General features: G+C 44.5%; 1 protein-coding gene across 10 annotated transcripts in view; it reads right to left on the reverse strand.

Moving 5' to 3' along the window:
• Window positions 1-12,246, reverse strand: part of LOC122824374 (receptor-type tyrosine-protein phosphatase mu-like) — an 85,509-nt gene that overhangs the window by 37,783 nt on the left and 35,480 nt on the right. For all 10 annotated transcript variants that reach the window (XM_044104957.1, XM_044104956.1, XM_044104955.1 and 7 more), the window contains 3 exons: window positions 11,727-11,907; window positions 330-480; window positions 49-221 (listed from right to left, as the gene is read on the reverse strand). In XM_044104957.1, coding sequence (XP_043960892.1) covers window positions 49-221; window positions 330-480; window positions 11,727-11,907 — 505 coding nt within the window. The remainder of the gene's footprint in view (window positions 1-48; window positions 222-329; window positions 481-11,726; window positions 11,908-12,246) is intronic.

The following is a 12,246-nucleotide window of genomic DNA, read 5'->3' on the forward strand; positions in this document are numbered from 1 at the left end:
GCCCACAGAGACCCATTCAGACCCACAGAGAACCACGCAGCATCGTACCGTCCTGGTCGGTCAGCACCAGCAGCTCCTCGCTCTCCTTGTGTCCCTCCTGGTTGCTTAGCAACAGCTTCAGGCTGACGTTGGTGAATGGCGGAAGGTTACGCACAGTGTGCTGCGGCTGTGGGCTCATTGTTTCTGACACCACCTCCTCCCCCACCTGCTCCTTCACCTCCCTGCAGAAGACAGAAGCTGAGACCCACAAACTGGCCCCTCCCACCAACACGCCCCGCCCACCAACACGCCCCGCCCACTGCCATTATTGAGGCTCCCACACTGCTTACCTGGTGGCTCCTGCAGGCCGGTAGCGGTACTGCACCGTCAAATTGTAGCGGTGGCAGCGCGTCACGTTGTATCCGAACGGCTGCCATCGGACCGTCACCTGTTTGGACTGAACATCTGCCACCAGGAGGCGCCGCGGGCCGTGCATCGGATCTGACAAACACACCAGCCAAAGATGAGACACCGCGACTACAGAGTCGCATCAGGGTTTTACCCCCGCCAGGTTTTACCCCCACCAGGTTTTACCCCCGCCAGGCTTTACCCCCGCCAGGCTTTACTGCCATAATGGCCCCAACCTCTGGGCTCAGCCAGTTGTCTGTGGTTCCTCTGCTGAGGTTTTGTGACCCCTGGTCTGGACGGTCCAATGGGTCAACTCTACTAATGGGTTCAACCATCCTCTAACCGGACCAGAACCATGTGGAGGGAACTGCTGCTTTCTGGTAATCCCAGACCTCCAGAACTTTCGATTTCATTCGAGATGGAGATTAAAGGAGCGCACTGAGCGCGCTCAGACACACACCTAGACACACACACACAAACAGCAGCCAATCTGAGTTCAGTATTTCTGTGTTTCTGAATGACAGACAGATCCACTCACAGCAGGAATGATGGATGAAAGCAGCTCAGAGCAATTTCTCCTGACAAAAACTGCCTCCTTGTGTGTGTGTGTGTGTGTGTGTGTCGATGTGTGTGGGTGTGAATGCTGAACAATACCTTTCCTGTTCTCTCTTACCTTTCATCTGTGTGTGGTCGATGAAGGCTGCTCACAAGCGTCCTGTTATTGAGCTGTGGCCACACACACACACACCCACATACACACACACGCACACACATACACATACACACACATACACCCACATACACACACACACACACACTCCCTCTGAGGCTGTTAGTGCAGCACAATCACAGCACTTGTGAGCTTCTTCTCGATTGTGGGATGAAAGATGGACAGAGAGCTAAAACGCTGCTGCATGTAGAGCTCACACACATACTAACATCGCCACGGCAACAATTGGGGTTGGGGTTCAAGGAGAGAAGGAGGGGCTGAGGTGGATCCTATACCCATAATCCCTAGGGGGAAGAGAAAACCGCCTCATGAAATCCTTCAATTCCTCCAAGAAGAAATGTTTCTGAGTGACTGTTGGACACGTCTCTCTGGACACTCGGGTCTCTGTTGGACTCGTGTCTCTGTTGGACACTCGTGTCTCTGTTGGACACTCGGGTCTCTGTTGGACTCGTGTCTCTGTTGGACACGTGTCCCTGTCCAGCAGCATTTCTGATGCCACTTGTTGCGTTGGAACTAATGGAACCAAATGGCGTTCTGTTCCGGCTCCATATTGAAGGAACCGAGTCTTCAGGTCCAAACGGGTTGGCAGGAGACTCGGTCTGGACCCATCTACAGTTCCGCCTGACGAACTGTTTTTAGAAACAGTTTATTTGGTTCTGATGGAGGTTATGCAGAGCGGTTCCTGTCCACTGTCGCCAGTGCTTGCTGAGGAGGCGGAGCTAACGCCTGATGTAATCAGCTGGATCCGACCAAAGATCTGGACTGGAATCAGCCGGACTGGGTTCCTCTGGAACAAAAGGTGTTCAGGTTCTGCAATGCCTCGGACCTCCAGAGTGCTGCTGCTAATCGACTTGAGGTCTGATGACCCGCCTTCCTCTTCCTCCTCTTCCTCCAGTCTGACTGTTGAAAAGTCGCCGCCTCGCTGCCTGACCTTTTCAGCCAACGCCACCCTGACTGATTGAAACAGATTTCCTACATGACTCTGGCATTCAGCCTCTGACACACACACACCTACACACACAGAGCAGCTGCTGTGAGTTATATTTCCGCCCGCAGTCTCAGACCTCCTGCTTCTCTAACATTCAGTGTGATAAGGACAGGTAGCATGTAGCAGTGGCAGCGCCCCCTGCCTGCAGCGCCCCCTGCAGAAGATGCATTCAGGCGCCTCCTGTAAATATGAGGACATGTTGGACGAATGTCCATCGGTTGGTGGAGATTCTGTGGTCCACCACCAACATGCTGTTCTGACCTCTCTGGGCCTCCATACTCACATTTTGTAGATCTGCGATCCTTCAGACACTAACTGACTTTGTTCTACGCTGGAAGATCTCAATGTTCAATTCAATCTAATACAACAAACACCAACCCAGTCTGATCCGGTTCAGTTCCATCCAGTCCAGAACTGGAAGCCAACCTGCCCGGCCCGGCCCGGCGCAGCGCGACGTGTTTCACTGTGATGCGCGGCGGCGCAGCGAACAGAGCGTGAAAATCTGAGGTGGAAAAAGCCCGGATGGAGGGAAGTGAAATATTGATGGTGTTTTCCTGAGAGCCTGCAGACAAACGGACTGTCGCTCTTTAATGGATGTTAACAGAACCGGGCTGGATCTCAGGACCGCCGGCGCTCCACTGGGCCTTCTGGTTCTGAAGCCACGAGGTCGGCTGGTTCTGACTTCGGCTCCAGAACCGAGTTTTGGAGTTTTGGTGAAGTCACGTTGACTAGTTGTGGATCAACGTCCTCCATATACTTGGTTGAAGGGGAGGGGAGGCATTTGAGGCAAGGAAATGCAAAAGTTCAGTTGGGCTTTGTTCACGACCAGTTCTGTTTCTTATACAGTTGAATGTGTGAATGTATGTACAAACCTGGATGTTCAGCACTATCTTTACTTACTTTATTTTACTTTAACAGTAAATTGAATAATCTGATATGGAGAAGACAACCACAGGAACTATTTTGAAAATCAAGGAATAAGGAAGCTAACTAAATTGAAACTAGTCTGGGCGTGCTGTGGTGGCGTAGGGGACAGCGCCACCCACATTTGGAGGCCTTCAGTCCTTGACGCGGCGGTCGCAGGTTCGATTCCCGGACCCGGCTGACGTTTGCTGCACTTGTTCCCCCCTCTCCTCCCCCCCCCCTTCCTGTCAGCCTGCTGTCATATAAGAGACACTAGAGCCACAAAAGACCCTCTGGAGGGAAAAAAATTGAAACAAGTATTAGACCGACTAAAATATTTGAAATCTAAAATAATTTTTCTACAAGAATCTCATTTAATTGAGCCAGAAATATAACCAACCGGATAACCAAGAGATGGCAGGATCAGGTGTTTCACTCTTCCTTTACCAGGAAGAGTTATTATTATTATTATACCAAAGTCAATACAGTTTCAAACTATAAGGTCAATCAAAGACCCGTATGGGAGTTTTAATTTCAACATTAAAACTAAATTTGATAAATATTTATGGACCTAACAATGATAACCCATCCTTTTATGAAAATTTATTCTTAACCTTGTCAACCCTGGAGGGACTTTAATTGCAGCCTAAACCCAAGTCTGGATAAATCTTCTCAAATTGATACCAGTCATACATAAACCAGGAAAATACTCCTGAATTATATAAAAGATTTAAGAATAAATGAAGTATGGAGAACAAGGAACCCAAGTAGCAGGGAATGTCCATGTTATTGAAGCTCACACCAATCCCATTCATGTATTGATTATTTTCTGATTTCTGTGGAGTTATTGCCTCCTGTGGAGAACTGCTGGTATAATAGTATTATAACTAGAAAATTCCTGAAGAAATTTAACTGGGGCCTGCCAAAGTGTGCCCGTCGGTTTGGACCCAGCGTTCTGATGCTAAAAATTTGCATCAATGCTAAAGAAAGCTGCAATGTAATCAATAGCATGTGGAGAATCACAAGAATGTTAAGTAAACTGGACGTGCAACATTCAGTATGATAAAGTAAGTGTATAAGCTCAAATTAGCCAAAATGCTAATGTAAGCATAAATACTTTCAGTAGCATGTGGGGTATCATTAGAATGTTTACTGTCATTTACTTACTCCATTAAGTATACTAAACATGGCTAATAAGTAAGAAAAAGAGGTAATAGCTTATTTAAGCTAAAAGGCTAATGCTAATGAACTGCCTTGCTGCGCAAGGCAGTTCCCTAACGTGAGAGAAACTGATAATGCAGAATGATATCATGCGGCGGTGCACTATCCAGAGGGGCATATTGAGGCTTTTATTTTGAAATTTGCAGTAAGCTTCATATTAAATGCCCACACTAATCCAATGTGTAACAGTGCTTTGGATAAACCAGTCACATAAAGCCAAAACGAGCAATTACCTGATGTAAAAATTTAAGGGCTTTTATTTTGAAATTTTCAGTAAGCTTCATTTCAAAGGGCTAGACTCATCCCATGTGTAACAGTGACTGAGTTAAATGAGTTATATACAGCCCATAGCAGCAAGTTGTTCTAAAGGCCAGCTCAGTCCTCTGTTTTAACTGAACTACTAGTTAGAACTACAGTGATGCGTATTTGTAGTCCTCAGCAGCTCTCCCTGCTCTGGGTTCCGTTGCCATGGTAAATAATCCTCTCTGCCAGCTGTGAGTGAGACATCCAGGGGGAGACAATTCTCTGTTTGAGCCAGCCAGTTTGACTAAAAAAAGCATTGCAAACAAATCTTTCCCGTTCGGGAACCGTAATACATATTCGAAAACCGTTTGAAGCATATGAGAGGGCTATTTGTCGTCTCACATAGTCCCGCCATTCATATCTCTACCTCACTCACAGTATTAACAGCAATGAGATAAAAAAAAAGTGTGTGCCAAGGTCTGAAATTTTTCAGAAATACATGGAAGTGAATCAGTGAGATCTGTCTGCTACCCTGGCGCATGACTTTGGTCTGAAGCACCTGGAGAGAAAACCGTAAGCGCTAGATAATTTTTGAAAACATTTGACCGGAGCATGCATGCGTATCAATGTCATGACCAAGTTTGATACCAATCATGCAATATTTGTGAGCGTGAGGGCGAGTTAAAAAATGATTTGGGGTCAAAATGTCGCTCTGACTCTCACTCTAGCAGAGCAGCCTTCACACTCTGATTTTTCCAAAAATCAAAAACTTTGGGTCGCTTAGAAAGAAGTTGTGGACAAACCATAATTCATATTGACGTGCTTTCTTCACTTTAAAAGAGATCACGGACGTATCTACAAAATGAAGTTTGAATGGCGTTTCTACATGAAGTTATGACGACACAGAAAATCCTCAAAAATAGGGTATTTTTAAGATTTAGAGGTTGCTTCGTCCCCTTGACGACGAGAGTTGCACCTGGTGAGCTCGTTAGTGATTTTGGGGTCGTTTTTTGCTTTTTACGTCGCCATGGTAACTCCAAATCCCACCAAAAGTAATAGCACACCTCCCGGGATCGAGCCGCACGTTTTGATACCACTTTTGTCGGTGGGCTCGCAGCGTGAGAGCCGAATAAGTTACGATAAAGAGACATTCTATTGGGTGTAGAACAATAGGTGCCTGCCATGCAATGCATGGAGGCAGTGACTGACTTGCTTCGCAAGTCAGTCACTGCCTCCATGCATTGCTATGGGCAGGCCCCAATAATAATTAGTGATCATGCTGCACTGTCCCTGGAAATTAAAGTAAATAAGATTGATCAATGATGGAGGATGCAGACACTTCTGCTAAAAGACTCAACATTTGTTACATTTATAGAAACTTGTATAGACAAATATTTTGAAATGCATAAAGATAAAACAGCAGCTAGTTTTAGATGAAAAGGTTTTGAAGCTTCTATTAGAGGAGAAATCATCAGCAGTAAATAAACAATATAACCAAGAATTAAAATCATTAGAGACAAATTTAATCCAGCTAAGCTGAACTTCATCAGAGCAATGATCATACAAAATTACACAAACTGACTGTTTTGAGAACCAGATATGATAAATTAACAGCAGAGAAAGTGGCAAAAAACTTAATGTGGACTAAACAAGCATTTTATGATCAAGGAGTTTAAAATGCCCCTTGGATGGCTTGGAGCATAAAACGGATGCAAGCGGAAAGAATTAATAGCATAAAATCAAAATCGGACATTTTTACCACAGACATTTCGGAAATAAAAGAAAATTTTAAAGAATTCTAGAAAACTTTGTATAAGTGTGAATATTCTGGAAACGAAGAAGCACAAGCTGCATTTCTTTATCGACTAAAATTTAAAACCCTTTTAGAGGAGAAAATAACTCTTGATAGTCCTTTAACAATAAAAGATCTATCTGAAGCAATAGACAGCATGAACAGCAGTAAAACACCGGATCCTGATGGACGTCCAATAGAAAACATTTAAAAATAAATGAATCCCACCACTTCTCAACATGTATGAGGATCCATATGCAGCTGGAATACTCCCAGAATCACTGAGGTTAGGTCAGGGGTGGGCAGTCCTGGTCCTGGAGGGCCGCTGTCCTGGAGGGCCGCTGTCCTGGAGGGCCGCTGTCCTGGAGGGCCGCTGTCCTGGAGGGCCGCTGTCCTGGAGGGCCGCTGTCCTGGAGGGCCGGTGCCCTGCAACTCTTAGAGTCTCTCTGGTCCAACACACCTGAATCCAATTAATGAATCACCTCCTAAGTTCTCCAGAGTCCTGCTAATGACCTCATTGTTTGATTCAGGTGTGTTGAAGTAGAGATACATCTAAAGGTTGCAGGAGACCGGACCTCCAGGCCTGGAGTTGCCCACCCCTGGGTTAACTACAATAACTCCTTTGCTAAAACCAAACAAACCCCCGACTGAATTCTCCTCTTGTAGAGGAATCAGTCTTATGGGATGTGATACAAAGATTTTGTGTAAAGCATCTCTAGGAGATGAGATAAATATCTTCCCAATATAATAATGGAGGATCAACAAGGATTTATTAAAACAAGACAAGGCTACCAGAATATAAGACGGGTTGTTAATGTATTGCATGAAAAACATAATTGTAAAAACACAGCGATGTTATCATTGGACACATCAAGCTTTTGATAGAATAGAGTGGAACTATCTGTTTAAAGAGCCCCAAATATGGATTTGGAGAAACCTTTCTGAAATGGATAAAACTACTATTTACTGATCCCACAGCACAAGTTTTAACCAATAATAACATGTCAAAACCTTTTAATTTACAGCGGTCAACCAGACTGGGTTGCCCCCGGTAACCACTGCGTTTTGTATTGGAATAGAAACTCTGGCGACGGCTGTTAGAGTAAATACAGAAACATCAGGAATTACAACGTCTCATTTCCTTGTTTGCAGATGACATCATATTTTTAATATTTAATATTTAAAGATCAGTATTCCCAATTTATTAAATCTAAAAAGAATTTGGTGAATTTTCAGGATATAAAATTGATAATTCTAAATCAGAGTTAATGTTTCTTACTGAAGATGAAAGGAGAAGTCCTATTGTGGTCACTCCATTCAAAACAACTACAAAAGGTTTTACATACTTGGGCTTTAAGGTCACCCATCCCTCAATGAAATAAATGCAGCAAATTATGATCCCCTTGTGGAAAAAGTCACAGAAATGAAAATCGATGGTCCAATTTGCCAATATCCATGATAGGTCATTTATTAAAAATGACAATCTTTCCCAGATTTTTGTACTATTTCTAAACGCTTCCATTGCCACTGTCAGATTCATTTTAGGACAGTCTGGACAAACTATTTAATCAGTTTATTTGGAGTAATAGAAAAGCAAGACTCCGTGTATAGCGGCTCTATTTGCCCTATGAAAGAGGTGGACTTCACCTCCCTGACCTCAGACGGTGTTATATGGCCGCCCAACCAACATCAGCTACTCGTTACTTTTGGCGCCTCCAGCTTGGCTACACATTGAACAGCAACCTGTTCCAGGTTTCCCCTTAAACACCTTCCTATATTCTTCAGATATAAAGACACTAAAACCCCCACAAAGAACCCTTTCTTAAAAAATACAACTATCATTTGGGACGCAGCACAGAAACATGGAGCCGACCAGAACTTTCCCAGTTCATCCCTATTTGGGGTAATGAAAGGTTCACCCAGAAAACATGATGGAGGATTTAAACTATGGAAAAATTAAAGATCTATAAGTCGATGGCATGTTGCTTACATTTGATCAGTTATGCAAGAAGTATTTAAATATTTAATTTTTAAATACTTACAATTGAAAAGTTATGTTTCAAAACTGAAAGGAAGAGTTGACGTTCCACCTTAACAAACATAGAAGAGGTCTGCGTTGGGGACTTGGAAGGAAACGTTTTCCTCTAAGGATTCAGCAACTGACAAGTTAGACGCTTGGAGAAACTCTTGAAGAGATGGATGAGGAGGACTGGAATCAGAATGTTTAAAACCACAAAAACAACCCATAAACACGATTTAAACTTCTACAATATAAATGGCTCATGAGAACCTTTATAACCCGTCAGGGTTCATCACAGGTCCAGTGATCTTCCACTTAATGATCATCTGAAAAAGGAACTCTTCTATCTACCGTCTGTCTGAATTGTTTAAGGTTAAAGTCCCTTTAGAGGTTCAAATCTGTTCTAGGAATAAACCCAGTGGGATTAAAAACAATCAGACTAAATCTAAATGAATAGATTACAGATGTTCTTCAGGCAGAAGATCTGTTGCATCATGCTGGGGGGGCGTGGAGGCCCCTCCCTGGGACTCTGGAAGAAACAAATTGCAAATTCGCTCAGACTGGAAAACCTAACAAACATCACCAAGAATAAACGGAGAGACTTTAGGAACCTCTGGGAGCCAAATGTGAGGATGGTAGGGAAGAAGGCGGAGCTTGTTCCTGGACGTGTTGACGACAGTTTCTATTTTCATGTTGTTATTTTTCTCTGTCTCAATCTAAAGAGTTTTGCATGATTTTAAAACTAATGCAGGTTTGAATGGAGGTGTGTAAGTTCATGTTCACAATGTTCAGTTTGTGTCCTAAAAGAGAAAATTCAATCAAATGTATTGGAAAAAAAACCAGTAATCATTTGGACCACACTTTAGGTTCTGCAGGTTCTGGTTTTGCTGCTGGTCCAATCAGAACCTCAGGATTAACGGACCGGTCCAGAGAATCTGGAACCAAACTGCTCTGTACGGATCGTCACAAGGAACCCGACAGTTGCTTACAACAGAACCACTGGCTCCGGTCCAGAACCACCAGCATCAAACATTTACTTTCCAGAACCGATTTATAACAAACCATCTGGTCCAGAACCACCGGGTCAGGGTGGTCTGTGGTACTGTTACAAGTCTGGTCCAATCTCTGGATGTGTTCTACAGAACCAGAGGAACGGACCCTGAAGCTCCTCATTTGAAGTTCTTCTTACCGAAGCGGTTCTGGTACCAGGACCGGTTCTCCTCTGGTTTCATCCAGCAGATGTTTAGACCTCCTAAGTTCTGGAGGAGGATCCGGGTGGAACCGGTGAAGATGTGATTTGGGTGTAAAAGTTCTTCTGGAGCCCAGTCGGGTCTGGATGGATCAGTGGAGGATTTGAAGGTTCTGGATCAGAACCGAGCCAGAGGAACCGGCAGCAGATGTTTGTGTCACCAAGTCGAGTCGCCTGACTGAGCGCCGCGTCCTAAAGCGGGTCTGATGGGAACGCTCATTCATTATTAAACACACACACACACACACACACACACACACACACACACACACACACACGCACACACACACACACACACACACACACACACACGCACACACACACACACACACACACACACACGCACACACGACTGCTCCATAATTCATCTCCAGTCAGATGAATAAATAAAAGCAGCTGAAGACACAGATGAGTTTTATCAGAGCGAACATGATCGCTCAGAAGCTCACCGAGAGACTGAGCTGCCAATCACACACACACACACACACACACACACACACACACACACACACACACGTCTTTTCATGTTTCTGCCTGTTTCCTGCTGTTCTCTCTGAGGAGCGTTTGTTTTTATCAGCTGACAGCTCAGACGGGTGGAGGTTACCACAGCTTGTCTGATGTGTCTTTCAGGAGAACACCAACCTGTTGGAGAACCTCCACCTGCACCAGGCAAAGCAGAACCAGCAGAACCGCCTGGTGCAGGTGGAGGTTCTGCTTGTCTCACTAAATACGTAGAACTTTCTCATTAGACGGTTCTGTAGGCCCAATCAGAACCGGTCCCTGGCCCTCAGGCTGCAGCCGACGGTTGTTGTGGTAACCAATGAATGATTTCTCGGATGATTGAGTGAATAAACATTCTGTCACATTCTGCAAGTTTTTCATTCAACAACTTCCATCCATTTTATGCAAAATGGGAAATAAATTAAAGATGCAAATGAACAGAAATTAATTCATTTTAAAAATCATAAACATTAAATGCAATGATCACGTTCCTTCACTGAATCTGGAGCCGGTGAAGATGAAACAAAGCGACCTGACGAGGTTTGAGTCATCATATCCATTTCAATATTTTGTAGTTTTGAGCTTCTTTGATGCTGTGAGTGAGTTGTTCTTTCAGCAAAAACCTGGTTCTATGTTCTCCACTTAACGACTAATCAATATCTAACTTAGTTCATGAGATCAATTCATCAGGTTTGTGTGATTGATCATTTCAGCCGTCAAACCTCGTCTTCATCAAGAACCTCCAGATACAAACCACAGATGGATCAGTCCCATCAGTCGGTCATTAAATCCAGCAGAACCAGCAGAACCTCGGTCAGCTTCATGTTTCATCTCCAAACCGTGAGCAGATCTGCTGACAAGTCCAGAAAAACACAGCGGCACCCAAACGCATCATCCCCCAGTACCCGTCCAGAACCTCAGACTGGACCTCCAGCAAGGAATTCACTCAGACTAGCATCAACATGAATAATAATAATAAATCAATAACCGAATTGATTCTGATGTTGAGTGAACCTGGAGGGGAAACCAGCATCTGGAAACTGTGAATGATGATTCTGATTGTTCTAAGTGAAGTTACTGGCGGTTCCTGTTCTACGTTCTTTTGTTCTGCTCATACATATCAGAGTAATTACTCCATAAACATCTTTCACTCTCAATCTATTTTTAATGAGCTGTAAATATTTATTATTTATGGAAGCTAAATATTTTATAACTGAGTGTGTTATCTGTGACATGAAAATAAACGGAAGATAAAACCTCCAACATTTCAGAACCAAACCCAGATAATAACAACAACAACAATAATAATAAACCTAAATCATAAGTAAGAGGGAAGAACCTCCAGAGTTCTACGGCTGCTGCACCTGTTTAATTAGCTAGCTAATTGCTAATCACATCCTGTTTGTTGTTTGCACACATTAAATCAGTGTGTGTATGGGTGTGTGTGTGCGTGTGCTCGTGTGTGTGTGTGTGTCTTCACCCAGCCAGTAAGCAACAGCTATGAGAACTCCAGTTTAAGCACTCAGGGCTAATGAGAACAGCACTAACGAAGCAGGCTGCCTTAACGAGCTCACCGTTGGCCATTAGCCGCCTGATGAGTTAGCTTAGCGTTAATGGTCCAACATTGACCTCCTGAAGAGACGAGGCGGCCTGCAGACCAACCATCCATCAGGTACCACTGGCTTCACCCACCTGCACACTTGGTCCTGGCTCTGAGCGGCGGCCCGGGGTTTCCCGTCCCTCCTTCCAGGGGCCTGGTCAGTAGAACGCTGATCTCGTACTCTGTGTCTGGGTCCAGGTGTCCGATCTTGTGAGTGGGCTTGTCAACAGGCGTGGTGTCGATCAGCATGCCTGCCGTCGTACGGTACTCCACCTGGCAACCAGGACAGTGTTAGAACCCAGCAGCTACACAGACCAACCTGTTCCCCTCCTGGCCTGTGGGGGCGCTGCACCAACAACCACTGAAGGAAACCACACAAAAACCTCTGAAGACACTGAGAGCAACTTCCTTCTTCACCAGATGGAAACAAGATGGAGGCGTCAGATTTTAGTGTTGGAGGATTTCTCTTTAGTCTTTGGCTGAAGACCAGCAGACATTTCTGCTGCTAGCGCTAGGCTAGCACGTTAGCTTTGGCTGGATTTACCCAGAATGCCCTGCACTGTAGTCCACTTTCTGCTTTTGGAGCTGTTTCTGGTCCGGTTGGCGTTCACA

The sequence above is a fragment of the Gambusia affinis genome, linkage group LG21 (assembly GCF_019740435.1).
Source record: "Gambusia affinis linkage group LG21, SWU_Gaff_1.0, whole genome shotgun sequence".
Classification (NCBI taxonomy): domain Eukaryota; kingdom Metazoa; phylum Chordata; class Actinopteri; order Cyprinodontiformes; family Poeciliidae; genus Gambusia; species Gambusia affinis.